The sequence below is a fragment of the Ambystoma mexicanum genome, chromosome 6q (assembly GCF_040938575.1).
Source record: "Ambystoma mexicanum isolate Mex_15411 chromosome 6q, UKY_AmexF1_1, whole genome shotgun sequence".
Classification (NCBI taxonomy): Eukaryota; Metazoa; Chordata; class Amphibia; order Caudata; family Ambystomatidae; genus Ambystoma; species Ambystoma mexicanum.
The window spans coordinates 1076967913-1076988956 of record NC_090937.1 but is presented as its reverse complement, the minus strand read 5'-3'; the positions used below and the strand labels follow the sequence as shown (position 1 = coordinate 1076988956).

Below are 21044 nucleotides of genomic sequence, written 5' to 3'. Positions count from 1 at the left end.
TTGAATGCAGAGGAGGGTACAAGTTGGATAAGGGTAAAGGAAATGTACTGGTGGGCATTATTAAGAGAGTTATAGAGATGTGGGTGAACGCTCTTTCCGCAGAGCTTCCGCTGTGAAATTCTGTCTGGTGGGTGTTGAGTCCATGCTCCTCCATGTATGTGGTCACTTGAGTTTTTTAGAGCAGTGAACTAGAGGAAGACCGAACAGTAGTTATCAGGATTGTTTCAACCAGCTGCGTGTTTATTCAAACGGTATAAAACGGTGGCTACCTTTTTATAGCTAGCAAGTTGGGAAGCTCCCATAGGAGAGGACAAGGAGAGGTTGCAGGAATCGGAATTGTAAGTGCAATTACATGGTGCCATTTCATTGATCTCTGATGCAAAGTGATCAGTAGGGGCATAGGACTGCTGGAGGAGCAGATGAATGTGCAACTAGTTGGAGTGGTGCCTCCAAGGTAGCCTAGAGAGAAGGTAAGAAAGTGGTACCAAGAGGTGAAGGAGGGACTGGAAGGATATTTGCAATTGTCCCAGATTCTTGAGATTTTAGTGATGGAGAAGTAGCAGGCAAAGTCCTCCTCAGAAATAGATGATGGAATGGAGAGCAGGTGAGCATAGTCTATAGGGTCCTGTATAAATTGCTGAGGTGGAATCAGAGGGAATAGATGATGTAAGTGTAACCCTTCATAAAATGTGCATTCAGCAAAGACCTTTGTAAATTGTATAGGTAAAAAAAAAACGAAATAGGTGGTTGCGGCAGAACCGTGCCTTTCTATTCTCTCCTTGGTTCTTTTATTAAGGTGTACTGAGGAGAGTGCGTACACGGGATACTTCTGTAGATCAAGAAGTGTTTGTGTTTGGATGTGCACATGTTCTTTTGGTGACATCTCATTGTCGGGACTCTGTTGCTGTATGTTTGTGTCTAGCGCGCACAGCTGCCTGTTTCATTTCTCAGACAGATTCCATAAACGCTTAGCATAGCGTTTTGGAGTTTAGTGACCCGGGCTATTGTTTATCTGAGCAATATAAGCAGAGAAGACCTCCCGGGTCAGAGAAAAAGAGCACTTGCCTAATGTATGTGAGTTAGAAAGAAAATAAATTGAACGCTCATATTCTGCTCTATTTCAGGGTCTGGCCCTGGGCAGTTGGTGGAGTTTTGATCCTACGGTATACCTTTCCCTTGAAGAACACACTCTGTTTTTAGCCCTTTCAATCCAGTCATAGATCGGTTGGAATTAACCGACCTACTTTCTTTGGCTTGTTAGCCATTTAATGTTTTGTTTGTGGCAATCTTGTTTGGATGTGTGGCAGACTGCAGCTGCCACTAGGCGTGTGGTAATTGTATCTTTTACCTCGGGACAAACTCTCTATAGGGTAGTAAGGGTTAATGTTGGCAATTTATGCAAGACACTGGAAACAAACCTATTATATAGGAAAGAGGTCTGTGCCGACAACTGATGTGCTGCATTTCACCATTTGTCTAAATGTTAAAGGTACTGAACTGTATTTAAAGTTGGTGGTTCAAATATGCCTATGTCTGGTTTATTCAGGATTAAACTGAGAACCCAAGGTATAAACTCAAATATAAGACCTTTTCCTCAAGGCATCTGTTAACAGGCCCTTTCCTGTTATGTAAGTAGGTGCTAAAGTTATGTATGGTAGTTTCAAGCACTGTGTACTTTGGTCATGAAGCCATGTAAGAACTAATCTGTTGCTTATATTCTAATAGTGGATGTGCATAGTGATTATTTATTCTTCGACTTTACTATGTCATGACGATGTATTGCTGCTATATTTATTTTTCGAGGGGATTGGGTCCTCCGACGTATTCCATATCTATGACGGGTAATGTCCACAGCTGTGCTGCTTCGGAAAACCTTTGGCGTCTGCGTCCTGCATCGATGACGTCGATGCGCCGTCCCCGAGGACCTCCTCCGACGGCCGATGTCACCCGATGTGATAAGTAGGACGCACGACACCCATAGCCTCGGTTCCGTTTTTTCCACGAATGTGTTCGCTTCGTGAATCTCAGTACGCCTCGACTCGTTGGAGTTTGCTGTTTTCAATTCTCGGTTCGTTGAGCCTGTTCGGTTTGTGTGAAGACCTGTTTGTGGCGATGTCTTTCTCATCTTCAACCCCGCGTCCGGGCTTCAAGAACTGCGGGGACTGTGGGTCCAAGATGTCGGTCACGGACTCGCACGACGCCTGCCTCTGGTGCCTCGGGGAGGCCCACGATACGGATGACTGTGTCAACTGCCAGTCGCTCACGGCAAAGGCCTTGCGGGATCGCAAGAAGAAGCTGTCGGTAGGCCGGGTGTCTAAGCCCCGGAAGTCGAGGTCTGCGGGGCTTTCGACAGATGACTCGAGGGGTGACTCTCCGCGTCATCGTCGGAAGTCCAGTGAGTCTCCTTCCAGGAGTCGGTCTCGCCACTCCTATGCCTCTTCGAGGCATTCCCGGAAGCGCCGGCATAGGTCGCCTTCCTCGTTGTAACGCTCACCTGACTCCCACAGAGGCGCTGGCCTGGTTCGCGCTGCTGTGACCTCTTCTAAGGTGATGCGCAGGGTTCGGAAGACGGACTGGACCGGGCCCCCCAAATCTGGCTTGTCTGGCTCGCAGAAGTATCCTTCTGTAGGCGAAAATAGGAGATTAACTGTCTGCGGGGTAATGCAATCGGCCTCCCACTTTCCCCTCACACCCTCCTCGAAACCCTTCTGTGATTCCTCGTAGCGTCTCACCTTAGGGTCTGGAAGGACGAGCTCTCCATCCTGCTTCTGATGCAGGGGCACGTTGGTATCCAGTTACTTCACTGGATTTTCGGATTGGTGAGAACCAAACTTGCTTGGCTTCCTGGTAAGGTTTTTGATAAGAGGTTCCCCTTGAGTCCATGTATTAATGTACTAATGCTAGTGTCTTTTTCCCCATAGGGGCCGGGGTACGGAATGCCGGGGAACAGGCACCGACCCGAGATGAGAGGTGAAATCCTTGTAGAAATCAGGTAAGTCTTTAATGAGAGTTTTTTGGTAATGTCTTTTCATTCGCTCATTAACGCTGATGTCTCTTTTTCCCCTTAGGGGCCGGGGTCCGGAAATGCCAGGATGCGGCGCGGACCCGAAATGAAGAGGGAATGAATCAACAGGTAAGTCTTAACATGGAGATTTAGCTTTCCTTATTCCCTTCTCTCTCTCACCTTTTGTTCTAGTCTTTTTCTCCCTAGGCGCTGGGGCGTGACTGCGAATCCGGATGATCACTGCTGAACATGGAGGCGCCCTGTAAAGGTGAGTGGAATGCGGCGCTGCAGCGATCGACGCGATGAGCTTTTAAATAAAAGTGTTCCTTTTCAGGATTGTCGGCGAGATGTCTCCGGGATGCGGATTTAGCAGGTAAGGACTTTTCCTTCTTCTGTTCTCTTCCTTTGCAGGTGATCCAGGATGCTGGCAGGTGTGGCAGAAGTCAGGATGCAGGAGCAGACGCGGTGAGCGTCCAGCTGCTAGATGCAGAACAACACGAAGCACGTGTGGCTGTTCGGGTGGGGTTTAAATAGCCTTGGAAGAGGTTCCAGGTATGTATCCTTCCTCTAATCAGGTATGTATCCTTCCCCGACCACGCCCGGATGGTAAATTAGTCCCACAGGTAAAGTAGTTCCTTTCAGGCCTCGAGGAGGCCGGGATCCTGCAGCATGGTCTGCATCAGGTAAGTGCACCCAAGCACTCCCATAATGAGCCTGGTGCCTATGGCGCCAGGACTGATGTCTTTTATGAGCCTGGCGCCATAGGCGCCAGGACACTGTCCAAAGGGCCCCTATATGGGGTTGCTGGGTCCTTCCTTGGGGACTGGATGTCCGCTTTCGGGGATGCAGGGCTTGAACCGGCTCCCCGGGAGCAGGCATCATGACACTCGTCCTCTTCCGAGGACTCCGCCCGTCGGCGGGTCGCTTATCCCTCCATGCAAGCGACACCGGAGGAATGGGCTTCCTTCGGGAAGCAGATGCTAGCGATTCTTGAATCGCAGGGCACCGGTCCGTCCGCGCCTCCGAGTGGAGTCGGTCGGCACCGGTCGAGAGACACCGCCCGTACGCCTTCGGGCTCGGGTGGTCGGCACGGCTCGCGGGAGCGGTCCCGCTCAGACAAGGGTAGCCGTTCTCGCCATGCCGTTCCAGGTCCCGGTCCTCGACGCGCTCAAGACCACGTGATCCTGTGCCGTCTTCGAAGAAGACGTCGACGCCTGTGGCGCCGAGGTCGTCGACGATTTCTCTCGAGGCTCCGCCTCCGAGAGGGTCGTCGAGAGACACGCTCGGAGCTCCGGCTTCGAGGCCTGTGTCGACGCCGCCGATGCTGGCGGCTCTGCAGCTGACGTCGACGCTGATTCGCTCGACGTCGACGCCTGTTCTGTCGACGCCGGCGCCTTTCGAGGAGTGGTTTCGGAGGGGCCCCGTGGCACTGGGTTTGCCCCTAGAAAGGCTATGGCTAAGGTCAGGCACTGCTTTGGTCCACAGAGGTCTTTCTCTCCCCGCCTGGAGTACATTTCAGAGGGTGATGAAGGCTCTGATGGGGGCTTGGTTCCGGTTACGGTTCCAGATGACCTTGTCTTGAGCCATAGCCAGTTTGATGATCTGCGGCATTCACTGCATGATGCCAGTGGACTGGACACCTCTCCGGAGGTGGAGTTTTGTAGGCCGGAGCCTGGCTCTCATGCCGATTCTTCATATCGGCGCCTTATGTCTCGGGTCACCGAGTACTTGGGTTGGTCAGCTCCCCCAGGGGAGTTCATTCAGGATGATCTCACGGACATCCTTGATCTCGGTCCGCCCACTGACCCGGTTTTGCCTTTTCATATGGCTCTGCTGAGAAGGGTGGCGGCGGCTTGGACTGCTCTGGAGAGTCTCCCGGCAGTGGGCAAGTCTTTGTCGCGAAAATACCGTCCAGCCAGTAGCGACCCCTGCTACTTGTCTAGGCACCCCAATCCGGAGAGTTTGGTGGGGCAGGCGTCTACGGCCCCGGCAAAGCAGGCGTCGTATCCTACCATCCCTCCGGATAGGGACGACAAACGTTTTGACGGCTGGGCGAAGAAAGTGTTTTCTTCTGGGGGTATGGCGCTTCAGGCGGCCAACTCCATATGTGCCTTGTCTCGTTTCACACACTCTGTGGAACTGTGTTGCATTAGCAGCTGAACATATTCCCGAAGGGGACGAACGGGATGGTTTCCTTTCTATGGTTCAGGATGGCAAGGATGCTATGTGTGAGGCCGTTCAGTCGGGTTTGGACTTGGCGGATTGTGTCAGCCGGTCCATGGCGGCGAGCACCGTAATGCGCAGGTTTGCGTGGTTGCGGAAGTCTGGGTTCGCTCCTGATGTGCAGTCCCGGCTCCTCTACATGCCCTTTGACGGTGAACACCTTTTTGGCAGCAAGGCTGACGAGAACCTTGAGAGGTTGCAGACCTCCAAAGCTGCAGCAAAGTCGTTGGGCGCTGCAGTTCGCCAACCTCTGCCTTTTCGTCCTAGGGGACAGCAATGGAGGGGAGGTTCCTTTCGCTATTCCTCGTCCTTCAGTAAAGCGAGGGGAGCTAGCAGTCAAAGAGGCCATCGTAAGAGTGCCAGAGGTGGAAATAAAGGTACTCGAGGTGCCAAGGCCGCTCGGGCAGTTGCCTCTTTACCCTCAGGCAACACCGCAGCCGCTACCACTCAGTCATGAGGCCAGGTCCCATGGTTCGCCGGTTGGGGGAAGGCTGGCGCAGCATCTTGTAGAGTGGCAAGCCATTACTTCGGATGTGTGGGTTCTGGAGATCATAACCCACGGCTACTGTCTTCCTTTTCGGCAGAGGCCTCACGACAATCCTCCAGGGAACCTCTCTTTGAAGTGTCCGGATCCGCTCCTTGCGCAGGAAATTCAAGCCCTGCTGGAGAAAGGCGCCATAGAACTGGTGCCTGTAGCGGAGAGGAACAAGGGATGGTATTCCCCTTATTTTTTTATTTCAAAGAAAGACGGGGGATTGAGACCCATCATGGACTTGCGCGGTTTGAACAAACTCCTCAGGAAGGACAAGTTCAAGATGGTGTCTCTTTCTCAAGTCCTCCAGGCCCTTCAACTTCAGGACTGGTTGGTGTCTCTCGACCTCAAGGATGCTTACTTCCATGTGCCGATCCATCCCAAGCACAAGAAGTACCTGAGGTTCGCGGTTGGCGACTCACACTTTCAGTTTCGGGTCCTGCCGTTTGGATTGACCTCCGCCCTGAGGGTTTTCACCAAGCTCATGGTGGTGGTGGCAGTGCATCTCAGGAAAGGGGGGATTCACGTCTACCCCTACCTGGACGATTGGTTGATCAGGGGGAGCTCTCCCGAGCAAGTCCTGGATCATCTGTCCGTCACCTGCCACTCCCTTCACAGGCTGGGCTTCTCCCTCAATTTAAAGAAGTCCCATTTGACACCAACGCAGCGGCTCCAGTACATCGGAGCAGTGCTCGACAGGTCCCTGGGGCAGTGTTTTCCTCCTCAGGTGAGGGCTCTTCACATTCAGCAGATGGTGCACAAGTTTCAGTTTGCCCAGAATCTCCCAGCGTCCGTGTTCTTGAGACTGCTCGGCCTCATGGCATCCTGCATTCTTCTGGTGCCAGAGGCTCGTCTGCGGATGAGTTAATTGCAGTGGGCACTCAAGCTCCAGTGGTCTCAGTCCTCCGGCAGGCTGTCGGACCCTGTTCAGGTGCCGTCCTCGGTAGCCTGGGACCTTCTGTGGTGGGCCGTCGAGGGCAATCTGATGAAGAGGGCCCCATTTTGGCTGCCCTGGCCAGAGGTGACGATCGTGACGGACGCATCCCTCACGGGATGGGAAGCTCATGCCAACGAGTTGACAGTCAGCGGTCGTTGGTCTCTGTCGGAGTCCAGACTTCATATCAATCTGTTGGAGCTGAGGGCCGTCAGGCTAGCCCTGAAGGCTGTTCTGCCGGCTGTGCGCAGAAAGAGTGTCCTGATTCTAACGGACAACACGGTGGCCATGCACTACCTCAACAAAAAGGGGGGGGCAGGGTCACTTCCGCTGTGCAGGGAGGCGATGCAGCTAGAGTTCTGGGCCATCCAGCAGGAAGTTTCGATCTCGGCGGTTCATCTGGCCGGAGATGACAACGAGACAGCGGACGCTCTGAGCAGGCAGAGCACAATCTCTCACGAGTGGGAGCTGGCTCTGGAGATTCTCCTGGAGATCTTCGCCCTTTGGGAGACCCCTGAAGTGGATCTCTTCGCCTCCAGTGTCAACCGGAGTGCAAAAGGTTTTGCTTGCGGGAATTTCCTCCAAAAGGAGCCTTAGGTGACGCGTTCGTGGTGGAGTGGTCGTTCCCACTGCTGTACACGTTTTCCTCCAGTCCCCGTCATCCCGCAAGTGCTGCAGAGGTTACGGAGGTTCGGTTCCCAGATGATCCTCATTGCTCCGGCGTGGGCCCGGAGTACGTGGTACCCGGACCTTCTAGACTTGTCCATCTGCCCTCCACGTCGTCTTCCCTACCGAGACGATCTGCTCTCACGGGAGGGGGGTCAGGTTCTCCATCCAGAGGTCAGATCCCTCAATCTTCACGCTTGGCTTCTGAAAAGTTGAGGTATAAGGATTGAGACCTCCCTGAAGACGTGATGGAGGTGTTGCTCTCGGCCAGGCGGCCGGCAACAAAATCTCTGTCACGTTGGAGAAAGTTCTGCGACTGGTGCAGAGTTCAGAATGTGGATCCTTTTGAATGTGACATTCCCATGGTTTTGTCTTTTTTGCTTTCTTTGTCCCACAGGGGCTTGCAAGTGGGGACCATTAAAGGTTACCTGGCGGCTGAAGAGTGTTCCTATTTTAAGATTCCTTTAATTTCGCAGTTTTTGAAAGGGCTCACTAATGTGTTCCCTCTGTCACCTTTTTTGGTGCCAGGTTGGGATTTGAACCTTGTTCTTAAGTTTCTTATGGGTGCTCTGTTTGAGCCTTTACATTCTTGCCCTTTGAGGCTGTTGACTCTGTGTTTTTGGTTGCGGTTACTTCCGCTCGCAGAGTGAGTGAGTTACAGGCACTTTCAGTTAAGCCACCCTTCACTGTGTTTCATAAGGACAGGGTTGTTCTTGAAGTTCGTCCTTCTTTTCTTCCGAAGGTGGTTTCGGAATTTCATTTGAGCCAGAAGGTTGTTTTTCCGGCGTTCTATCTTCCTCCACATCCTGGTAAGGAAGAGGAGAGGCTCCATAGGCTTGATCCTCGGAGAGCGTTGAGCTTTTATATTTCGCGCATGTCCCGGGTCAGAGTGGACGATCAACTTTTCATTGGTTACACTGGAAAGCGTTTGGGACAAGCTGTGATGAAACAGACTTTGTCTTGTTGTATTATTTTAGCTATCTCCGAGTGTTACCGCTTGGCGGGTAAGGACCCTCCGGCTGGCTTGCGGGCCCATCCTACCAGACGAGTGGCTGCGTCTACTGCCCTGCAGAGGGGAGTTCCTATTCGTCACATCTGTGATGCAGCCACCTGGGCTTCAGTACATACTTTTGTACGTCACTATTCCTTTGATTCCATCAGAGGGCAAGATCTGGCCTTTGGCAAGGCAGTTCTCTATTCCGCAATTTGATTGGGCATGCTAAATTTGTATTCTAAATTCTTTCCCACCTCCTTGTTTGGTACTGCTTTGGGAGTCTGTCATAGATATGGAATACGTCGTCGGACCATCCCATCGAAAGAACGTTACCAGGTAAGAAAGTAACTTGTTCATTTCCATAATAAAAAAGCTACCCATTAGGGCTGACAATTTCATTGGTGTACAGTGTTCATTCAATACAGAATGTATAATCGGACCACCCGTCAAAAATAGGTCATGGCAAAGTCTCTTTCACAGGGAAAGGGGATCTGGGGCTAGCCCTACGTTCACCCCAGTGGAGGCACTTGGGGGCATGTGTTGGGCCTAGGGTTTATGTTCCTGTCCTATTTTAACCCCCAGATTCTCATATCGCGCATGTGCGTGGTAAGGTGTGTACTCCTCTCTTATACTATCTACAGGCTGCTAATCCAACATACCATTTCACAGGAGTTCCTTGCACATTACTAAATAGGGACTGGCATCACCTTACACTTTGGAGGCATTGCTGAGATCCGGGACCATTCATTAGACTGAGAAGGATCTCCTGTTTACCAAACAGTTGCTTGTGTATATGTATTTGGGGGTTTCTTACATAGAGCCATCATGGCACATGTCTTACATTGGGTGCACACTGAAGTGCTCAGTCCGGAGGTTTGTTTCCTAGTGGGAGAGATACCCTTACATATTACTACTGATGATATCCTGGCTATGACTGGCCCCTTGGGACACATCACTGGGAAGGTGAAAAGCGTGGGGGCATTCCTGGATAGGACACCAAATGTTATATCATGTGTTATGGTTGTAATTCTCTTACAAGTAAAACCCTTCCCTCAGAGATTTTAAGTGGGGAGCCTTTGATCGCTTTCCCTGTTTGGCCTTTAGCCACCTGGCCCGGAATACCTCCGCTCCTTGAACCTACTGCGTCAACCAAAGGGGCCGTAGTCAGTGCCGCTGTTGTGGCAGAGGCTGTTAGAGTGGCAATGGAGCGGCAACCTACCTCTTCTTTCATGCTTGAACATGGAACCTACATCCTAATACGAACATTTTCAGCAGAGAAGCTTGTTCCAAAAGGAGAGTAGGCCTATGTGATATGGTCAGATCTCACCAACCTAATGTTACAGGACAGGAAAGTGTCAGACCAGGAGAAGAGGCAGCACGTAATTGAAGCTCTGAGAGGGCCTGCACTGCCGACTGTACAATCGCTTCGTGCCTTGTGTCCTTGACCTCACCTCGCAGCAAGCGATGGGTGCCTTGGAGGAAGCCTTTCGAACGACTGAGCCAGGAGAGTATCTAATGAGATTCCACGCCACAACTTTAAAGCCATGAGAAAAGTTGTCTGATTACCCGGTAAGGATTGAACAAACCTTATGCTTGGCCCACCAAAGAGGATGGGTGGAGACGTCAAGATTAAACCGTTGTCGATTGAAACAACTACTCAGATAGGCTAAGGAGGCCGTGATAGTGTTACTTCTGCTGAGATTGCGTGAGACATTGGTAAATCCCCCCCTTCCATGAAGAACTGCTAAGGAGGGCCTTGGAAGAGGAAACCGGCTACATCATTGTGCAGAGTCATACAGTACAAGGCCAGATCCCTACAACCAATGATACCACCTCTCAGCAGAGACAGATGGAGGAGGGACTAAATTTGATGAGAGTTAGAGATGCTGCCTGTGGATACCTTGGATTTGTCTGTGTGAGAATTCGTCTTAATCAAGAAGTGGCGGGAGTGAACACCACATTGAACACCTTGGCATTTGTGTGCACCATAAAGAACCAGAATCCTGAAGTGCGACTGGTCATGGGCACCAACTCTGCACAATTTGGTACGTTAGCTAAACTGTGTAGAGATGGCTTGCCAACAGGCCTACCTCAAGAGAGAGGTATGGAGAAGGATGATCGACCTGAAGGGCCTGTGGGAGACGTAATCACCACCAATCATGGCCAAACTGAAATACCATCTGGCAAGACTGCTATGGTGCCTGGCTACGCAACCCTCCGGGGACACAACAGGTACAGAAGGTCGGTAATGGAGGCTCCCGAGCGCGAAGGCATGCCTGGAGGTCTGTTGGTGGAGTGCTCTCTAGTAATTGACAATGGCAAAGGACTGAAGAACATCAGAGTCTCTATCACCAACATTACCAACCAGAGCATCCACCTCCCAGGCGGCCTAAAAATTGTGCTGATTTACCTCACAGACTCGATGGCCCAGGCTAATGCAGCACAGAGCACTCATCCTACCTTTGGGTGTAAAATGAACTTTGGAAATTCGCCTCTGTCAGAACGGGAAAAAGAACATCTACAAAACCAGTTGTTGCGAGCCGACGTATTTTCCGCTAGTGACTGGGATCTAGGTGAATCTTGGAGTGGAGCACCACATCCAGCTGAATGACGATGCCCCATTTCACGAGAGGTCACAGAGATTAGCACCTGCTGACAGCATCTTGAAGAGCTGTGAAATGCTGGAATCATTCAAGTGTCCAGAAGGCTCTAAGCCTCGCCAATAGTCGTGTCCCATAAAAAGAATAACAATGTGAGGCTCTGCATCGACTACAGGCGCCTGAATAGTAGAACTGTTCCTGACCAGTATACCACACCTCGAGTAGACGAGGCTCTAGATTGTCTGGCTGGGAGCAAGTGGTTCTCGGTCCTAGATTTAAGGAGCGGATATTATCAGATTCCAATGCTAGCCGAGGGCAAGGAAAAGACTGCTTGTATCTGCCTGGTGGGATTTTACCAATTCACCTATATGCCCCAAGGGATATATGAAGCTCCAGCCACCTTTCAGCGACTGATGGAATGAACTGTGGGTGATATGAATTTGTTGGAGCTACTGGTCTACCTTGATGTCATTGTGTCCGGAAAGACCTTCGAAAAGGATCATCTACGACTCCTAAAGATCCTAGATCGACTTCAACAGCAAAGGTTGAAGGTATCCTTAGAGAAGTGCTAGTTCTGCAGAACTAGCATGAAGTACATCAGTCATGAGGTATCAGCAGATGGAGTTAGTGTGGACCCCGCCAAGATGGATGCTCTCAGGAACTGGCCCATATCACAGAACCTGTGAGAGATCGAGGATCAAGTTTCTTGGGGTTTTGCAACTATTACAGGAGATTCGTCCCTGGTTTCGCCAACATAGCCCGGCCCCTCACCGACCTTACCAAAGGCTATCCTGCTCCACAGATGACCGCGGCTAGTGGGGGAATAAATGGCAAACCACTATATCATCCAAAAGAAATGTTTGGATTGTGCTGGAGTGAGGAGTGTCGCCGAGCATTTGCCCAGCTGAAGACCCTTTCAGAAGTGCCCGTTCTGGCCTATGCAGATCCCCAACTGCCATACATTCTAGACATAGATGCCAGCTACGACGGTTTGTGTGCTGTTGTATCAGGAACAGCAGGGTGTGGTCAGGCCTGTGGCGTTCGCCAGCCGACGCTTAAGTCGATCTGAAATTCACTATCCCACTCATAAACTGGAATTCCTGGCCCACAAGTGGGTGGTGACCGAGCAACTGCATGACTACCTTTATGGGGCTGAGTTCACTGTAAGGACTGATAACAATCCGTTAACCTATATACTCTAATCTGCCAAATTGATTGCCACAGCTCACCATCTTCCAGAGAGAAAGAGGGGTCTGCATATTCAGAAATGGTGTCAGTGGCTACTGTGAAAGCTTTGTGCCTGCAGGAAACTTTCAGGCTCTGCTGAACCAACTCGTCGTATAGACTGCCTTGGAGTGACGGCACATGAGTCCCTGTGAGTTATTGTGATGCCACCAGCTTGATGTCCCCAGAGTTACCCCATATGAACAGGGCCGAATGAAGCCTAGAACAATTGAAAGACTACGAGCTATGCGAAGTGCTCAAAGCCAAAATAAATGGGACCAAGGGACCACCAGACAATCTCGGTATGACAAGTATACAGAGTTACAACAAAGAATGTAAAACTCTAGTGTTAAAGGGCAGCATGTTCAAAGAGAGGCAAATTCAAGGGCGACTTATCCACCGACTTGTGCTGCCTCGCTCCCTCCGTCCTGTGGCGCTACGAGCTCTGCATGATCAAGATGGGCATTTGGGAGTTGAAGCCACACTGGATCTTATCTGAAGACCTTTCTACTGGCCTCCATTGGGCCCTGAGGTAGAAGAATATTGCCGAACATGTGCCTGGTGCATCGCCAGGAAGACACTCATCCATCCAGCTGCAGCACTGCAATACCTGAGCTCTGGACCGATGGATTTGGTCTGTGTTGACTTCCTGAGCCTTGAATTGAACAGCACCGGGACCTATAGCATACTTGTGGGGGCTGATCACTTTACCCGGTCTGCCCAAGCATACCCAACGAAAGACCAGAAGGCCACCACGATAGCCAAAGTACTGTGGGACAAATTCTTTGTGAACTATGGCTGGCCAGCACGGCTACATTCAGACCAAGGGCCTGACTTTGAATCTGAGCTAATAACAGAACTTATGCAATTGATTGGGGTGCGGAAGACCAGGACTTCTTCGTATCACCCTCAATGTGATTTGCAGGCGTAGCGTTTCAATCGCACCCTGTTGAGCATGTTGGGCGCTCTGACAGGAAAAGAAAAGTCTCGTTGGAGTCAGCATATCTCAACATTAGTCCATGCCTTTAAATGTGCAAAATATGACAGCACAGGTTTCCCCCTATATCAGCTTATGTTTGGGAAAAATGCCAGACTTCCTTTAGACTTGTGTATCGGGGTCTCTTCAGATGGCACTGGTGAGGAAAATTACAGTAAATATGTCGCAGACCTTCAGGATCGGCTAAACCAGGCTTTTCAATTGGCTCAATCTACAGCTGAACATCATGGCGAGGCAAACAAGAAAAGAAAAGATGCAAAGTAAAGTTCCAAAACCTACAACGTGGGAACACAATGCTCATTCAGAGTTTGGGAAAAAAGAGGGAGGAACAAGTTAGATCGTTGGCAGTCACAGCCCTACATCATTGACCGTCAGTTGCTAGGACTGCCTGTGTTCAGGTTGAGAGCCGAGAGAAACCCCCGTTATGTGAAGACTCTTCATCGTAATCACATCCTACCCATAGGCGATGATGTAGAAATGGAGTTGGTTGGCACTAAAGTTCCTTTTTCCCCTCAGAAAGATGGTTACTGGGATTCGTGCAGAGGAGTCTAGTAGTGTGAACACTAATCCCATAAGGCCCAGTACTGGACTGTCTGTAGAGTACAGTCCACAGAGGAGAGAAAATGATGGGGGTGAAGAGTTACAGAACCAAGAAGCTGGGATAAGCCCCTCTGGGATTCAGTTAAGTCAAGACAAAGAAGAAGATAGCGAGGGTGAATCAGAGAACACTAATGTGGCATCCTGGCAAGAAAATAAAACACAATTTAAGTGCCCTTTAGTCCCTCCTGAAAGCAGGAGAGGGGTGCTTCCAGCTGTTAACACAGAGCCTTTCTTTCAGCAGCCAGAGGATCATATGCAGAGTTCAGGCTCTGTAACAGACCTCAGCAGCAGAGGAAAGCACAGAATCAGTACCCGAATGTCATGTGGAGACTGTGAACCGAGGAAATCTCATTGGGAGGTCAAATCAGTCGGAATGTGTGTTATGATGCTCTTGGTGAACAATCTGAGACTATCAGAAGGGGGATACCTCTATGGGTTTCCCTATGTGCAAAATCAAACACACCTATGCAAGTTACCATTACCCAGCCATGGTGGGATACCCTGGTGATATGGGGGGGGGGAGAGACTTGTCCACTTTTTGTGACTATACCTTCTGGATGAAATAAACCCTTAGGGACTGGGTTTTCAATTAACAGGGGGGTGAGTGTAACCCTTCATAAAATGCTGAGTGCATCAAAGAACTTTGTAAATTGTATAGGTAAAAAAAAAAACGAAAAAGGTGGTTGCGGCAGAACCGTACCTGTTCTCTCCTTGGTTCTTTTATTTAGGTGTACCAGGGAGGATGCCTACACGGTATACTGTTTATGTTTGGATGGGCACATGTTCTTTTGGTGCCATCTCATTGTCTCATTGTCGTGACTCCGCTGCTGTATGTTTCAGTTTCTAGCGCACAAAGCAGTTTGTTTCTCAGACAGATTTCATAAACGCTTAGCAAAGCATTTTGGAGTTTAGTGACACGTGATATTGTTTATCTGAGCAATATAAGCAGAGTACACCTCCCAGGTCGGAGAAAAGAGAACTTGCCTAATGTATATAAGTTAAAAAGAAAACTGTTTTTAGCCCTTTCAGTGAGCTTTGTTTTATAACTTTGTCAAGTCAAAGATCGGTTGGAATTAACCAACCTACTTTCTTTGGCTTGTTAGCCATTTTGTGTTTTGTTTGTGTCTTTGGGGATCTTGTTTAGGTGTGTGGAAGACTGCATATGCCACTAGGTGTGTGGTTATTTTATCTTTTACTTCAGGGCAAACTTTCTAGGGTAGTAAGAGGAGATGTTGGCAATTTATGTAAGACCCCCGAAACAAACTTATTGTGTAGGAAAGAGGGTCTGTGCCGACAACTGATGTGCTGCATTTCACCATTTGTCTAAATGTTAAAAATGATGAACTGCATTTAAAGTTGGTGGTTCAAATTTGCCCATGTCTGGTTTTTCAGGGTTAAACTGAAAACCCAAGGTACGAACTCACTAATATATAACCTTTCCATAGGCCTTTCTGGTTATGGAAGTAGGCGCTTTAATTATGTATGGTAGTATCAAGCACCCCATACTTTGGTCATGAAGCCATGTAAGAACTAAGATGTTGCTGATATTATAATAGTGGATGTACATAGTGATTATTTATTCTTCAACTTCACTATGTATTGACAATGTATTGCTGCTATATTTATTTATTTCCATAATCTAAAAGCTACCCATCCTGGCTAACAATTTCATTGGTGTAGAGTGTTCATTCAACACAGATAGAACGTATAATCGAACCCTACCCGTCCAAAATAGGTCATTGGAAAGTCTTTCACAGGTAAAGGGGATCTGGAGCTAGCCCTACTTTCGTCCAGGTGGAGGCACTTGAGGCATATGTCGGGCCTAAGGTTTATGTGCCTGTCCTTTTTTTATTAACCCCCGGATCCTCATCTCGCGCATGTGCGTGGTAAGGTTTGTGCTCATCTCTCATACTATTTACAGGCTGATAATCCAACATACCGTTTCACAGGAGTTCCTTGCACATTACTAAATAGGGATAGGAAACCCCTTGCATAAGTGTAGTAGCATGCTGCAGCGTTAATGTCAGAGTAGTATGTGTAGAGGGATTTCTTGAAGGTGGCAAGGAGAGCTGGAGAGGGGGGGTACAGTTTGCTGCAGAAATGTAGGTGAATGTACATGTTGGTTCTCAATTGCTGGATTGCAGGGAAGATGCATGGTTGAGGACTCGCACAAGATTGTGAGGTGGAGCATGCATGTTAGTCGTGCCCAAAAGAAGTAACGAGTGCTTGGTTGGTGCCTTTCAAGGGAGGCTGTTCCAATAGTTGGCAAGAAGTGTGGCAAGCCAGCTCCTGAATGCTTTGGTCAAGAGAAGAGGCCATAAAGTCTGGATGGATTTTGGTTTGGATATCGAAAGGGGTAGAGGATAGTACAGTGGACGGAAAAAACAGGATGTAGTGATCAGATCATGATGACCTTCACCACAACCGATTTCGTTAGCACTCTTGGGTATGAACACTCTGCAAAGCCACCCCCAGTCTATAATAATTTTAGTCTTAGACTTGAGGAAATGAGGATTTGTGCTGTTAACTATGCATCATTCTGAGCACACCCCAGAGGCGTGCATGTTACACATTCAGGCAGAGAGTACAATACAGGAAAGGTTATATCGACAATGTTTTTAAATCTGGACTTTAAAGACTTGCTTGCTCAGACTAATATCCCTGTTTGTTCTTCTATTTTGAGAAGTAGGGGTGTGATGTATGCTGAGGAGTGTCATTCATGCTATGAAGCCTCACCAACTTAGATAGCCTGTCTCCTTACAGAAAGTAGCCATTTCACCCTTACATTCTCAAATAGGTTTGCTGAGAGGCCCCCTAACCTAATCCCTATAATGACCAAGTCAGTTTTAAACCATGCACATGTGCCTTGCACAGTGATCAAGAAACCATTGATGGTTCTTAATAGTTGACCATTGTGGTGGCATTTGTGTGTCTTTGTCTCTGTCACCATGATACTACATTTCAAATGTAATACAGAAAGTCATCTTTGTTATTGCTAACTTATCCTACTTTCAATGTAAGAAATTAAGAAACAAGAAATGAAGTAGAGACATTTATCCTGTTTAGCTGCACTGTGTTATAGTAAAGCACACTGCAATGGCAGAAACCTGTTGTGAAACCTTTTCTGTAAATCTTCGCTCACCTACACAGCAAAGGCGGGTGGAGTGCTGGCGTGCACACCCTGGACGGGAGCCTGCAAATAAGATCAAACCATTATAATTGATTCTTTATTTCATGTTATAATGTATTTAATGTTTGTAAACGTATTAGCTTGTTATCAAGGCATCAGTCAGATTTGTATGTGCCAGCCGATCAAAAATGTTAACCAGGCTGACTGTTGCCAAGTAAGAATATTGCGATTCCAGACTTTGTGAAAAGGACCCCTGAATACTGTTAAGTAGCATTTTCTTTTCTTACATACGGAAACTAAGACCCTGGACGACTGACGACTACTACTACTACTCTGTAAAGGAGTTTGTCTGTTGTATATAATATTGAATAATCATTGATTTTCTTTCAACAGGCAGTCACCACTGAACTCGAAGCTGCTCTGCATGAAAAGGAAGAACTGAAGCGTAGAGTTCACAGTTATATAACAGAGGTTTCCAGGATTGAAACTCTGATGGCTACCAAGGTAAGTAAATGACAATGCGACATTATATTTCATAGAGCACAGTATGTTCTGAGAAGAACGAGCATTTCAACCCTTTTACTGTTTGAAGGAGTTTCACAGGTTCTCTGCATGTACCAGAAGACTTCCCTGTGGATTGAGCTTTTTCACTTCATAAAACTTTGCTAACTCATGTCATTCACCCGGGACATTTGTTTTATCGTCCTCTCCTACCTAGACTATGCTAACTCCCTTTACCTGGGCTCCCCTGCTTATCAACTCAGAAAGCTCCAACTGGTCCAAGATTCTGCTGTTAGGTTCCTCCTTTCCCTTGCTCCCAGAGAGAACATGACACCTGCCCTTCGGGTGCTCCAGTGGTTACCCATCAGCTGACGGGCCACCTTCAAAGCCATGTGCATCACCCACTGTTGCCCCGTGTTAGGGAGAATTCTCTGTTTAGGCTGCATTTCATAACCTAGTGAGTCCCCCAGCAGCTTTGCCGGATTTCTGGAGTTTGTTTTTTTCTCCTGCCAAGAGTGAGACTCTTTTCCTCACACTCTTGGACATGATTTGAGGGGTTCCTTTGACTGTTAATGTGTTTTATGGGCTATGGGGTCTTTTACTCCATAGGGTCTCAGGGGTGTCATAGTGACACCCCACCATAGACTCCATACCCTGGGACTGACTACTGTCTCCCAGGGCATGTAAAGTCACCATTGGCTTTACTAGTCCCAAATTTAGTAACAGAACCAGTACAAACCATCATAATGTGGAAGTACTGGTAGGGGTAATTCGATTGCCTCTGGGTCTGTTTTTCGAGGGGGTACTGTGCAGTCCTCCCTCGTCGAGTTTCTGGCTGGTGGCAGTGGTTACCACGCGGAATATTCCTTAAGAATATTCTCTATGGGATGTTCCCATGTATTTTAAACGCACCACTTTTTGGTGCAATGCTAAAGATACCGCCGGTTTATTTATTTAATATTAATTCACCAGTAGGGTCTTTTTGCCAGAACTCGGTTTTAAAATGGCGTTTGTGTTCGCCTCTGTAACTCCAAACCAAAGGTCGAGCCCTTTGTTCCACTTTTGGCGGGCTTCTACACAGAAGTCCTCCAAAGTGGTGCCACTCTGTCTGGGTACCACAGGGGGTGAGGGAGGGGGTTTAGGCACCTTGGACTAAGTTGCCTTGCCAACCCAAGTCGCACTCTTGCGTGATTGGCCCAAGTGGTGAGCCACCCCGCTCACCACGTAGCATGTTTGATCGACAGCTAGGCTGAATGAATGGGGGTTTCTTGCATAAAAGCAGGGCTTTTGGGACTGGAACTTCAGAAGTCACCACAGGACCTGAAAATCCGAAGAAGGAGAAGCTGAGCCGACCTGCAACGGCGACACCACCGGTGGAGCCCTGCTGAACCATCTCACCACTTCCCGATGACAGAGATCTTCTTGCCGGAGAGTCTTTTCCCTTTGAGCTCTTGGGGACAACCAGTTTGCTTTCTTTTTCGCCTACCAGGACATCTAGTGGTCGAATTGCCCGTGCCAAGCACCCCGGCAACCGGATAGTCACTTACCAATGAATCGTGAATAAAAGGACCGCTCCTTTTAATCGAGAACTCCGCGGCTGGTTTCTTCTCTGGCAGTGCAATGACCTTCTGCTTTCCTCCCCGACAAGATCTTCTCTTCCCCTGGACGAAGCACTGACTTGCACCCGCTGCCAGGAACAACTGCCCCCGCTGGAGCGTTCTCACCATTTCAAGGTATTGTGTCCGCCTGGTCTCCCTTTCTATAGATTGCTACAAGGTGACAGTAAATCCTTAACCTTCTAGATTGGGCTGGTCTCTTGACCATCTAACTGGTCCCTTTCTTTTGGTTCAACTTCTTTCTGAACCTTTTCGAGACTTTTGTGCACTTTTCAACCGTTTGACCTTGGACACATTTCGTTCTGATCCTCTTAAAGTGGATCTGGCTTTCTGAACTCTAACCTCACGGTTTTATTCTGCCTTCCTCTCTTGCTGTGTTCTTCTGAAAGTGTTGGGATCTGTTTCAATTCATGCTCTGCCTTTATCTCCCCTTTAAACCGAATTATTAGAATGCCATCTGCGTTAAGCGCCCACCGCTGTCTGAAAATAAGTGGTGCTTTACTTAAGACTTGTCTAATATTCTTTTAAGGGAGTGTACATACTTTAGTGACTGTGTTTTTGAACTTGCTTGATATTATTGCCAGTGTGTTTTTATAGATGTGTTGTTAAATAATTATATATCTTTTACACCAAAGCTCTGGTCAGTGTTTGCTTGTTTTACTGTGTTTATCTGCCCTATTGTGTATGCTCTGTATACTGCCTAACTCTTCTAGAGAGAAGTCTGACTGCTCAGCCACAGCTACCAAGTAAATCTGGGTGGTGCAGACTGCTACCAATTGGGTTTACTGCGAACTCCTGTGGTCTTAAACTTTTTGCAGTGGTCCCTAAGGGAACTGGACAGGTTCCTGCCTAACACCCCGTCCTCTAGACAGGACCTGAATTCATTCAACACAAACCTACCCACTACAAACCCAATAGAAACCTGAGATCAGGCTCAGAAATCTTCCTTCTGATCCCTCCCTTCAAATCCACTAGAATAGGGGGATCCTTCTCCGTCCAAGCTCACACACACTCAATTCCACTTAGCATCCGCTGCTTAGAGTATCACCTTGCCTATCGGTAGGCCCTCAAGACCTGGCTCTTCCCACCTGCACCCTGATGAACCCTTGCCTTGGGTTTACCCACATGGCATTTAGGCCATGGCAGTATTGTTTCTCTTCAGGATCTCTCCAGAGCAAGGTAGAGGACAAACTCCATTAGACCTCTGGACATAGTTGGGACTCAAGGTAAGTATCTCACTCTGTTGATGGATATTAGCCGCAGGCACGTCCAACCACCGGCACACACCTTCTACCATACACCACCCTAAGACACAATGTTTAACAACTCTGCCATCAGAATGCAGCTGAGTCCCATGACGAAAATTGGGTCTAGCTGTACACATAATGTGTCTCCTGCACTCGCACACCCTCCAGACTACCTCACAGCAGCCATCCACATGCCTGCTCGACATGGGTAGCTAACAGGGGCATGGACATCCACACCCAATTTCGTATTGGCTGAAATGCACACATGCATTCTAAACTTCTCTGACAAATTTCCCATACTTTGGACTTTGATCTCCCGACGGCGTTCACCTACTGCGCTTTGAGACCATACCAGTGGGAAAAGACGCTATACAAAAAACAAATTGCATTACATTGTAATGTTATTTATCAAGTATTGTAACAGATGGCCTTAAGAACACACCAACTCCCAGGTGAAGTTCAAGGGTTTTTATTTTGATATCCGGCCAGCCCTGCGGCTGTCCTTTTTTCTTGAACCTAGGGTTGGGCAATCCCACCCTAGCCCCGACTTCCTACAAAACCAGATTGGTCCTACTGAGCGGTATCCCTACTGTCTACAACTTATGTGGCTTTCTACTATGGCCTGAAGGCTTTCAGACTCCATTGGTCGTGACCACATCATCGAAAAAGCATTGTAGAGCATTCAAATTCACCAAACTGCTACACAAGACCCCTCCAAAAATCACACGAGACTGACTTTCAAGATTCAATGTTGTAACCTTTTCAGAAATGTGAGG

General features: G+C 48.5%; 1 protein-coding gene across 2 annotated transcripts in view; it reads left to right on the top strand.

Moving 5' to 3' along the window:
* The window catches only part of CEP135 (centrosomal protein 135), a 642577-nt gene that overhangs the window by 363216 nt on the left and 258317 nt on the right, over positions 1–21044 (top strand). For both annotated transcript variants that reach the window (XM_069631620.1, XM_069631621.1), the window contains exon 20: positions 17298–17408. In XM_069631620.1, the coding sequence (XP_069487721.1) occupies positions 17298–17408 (111 nt within the window). The remainder of the gene's footprint in view (positions 1–17297; positions 17409–21044) is intronic.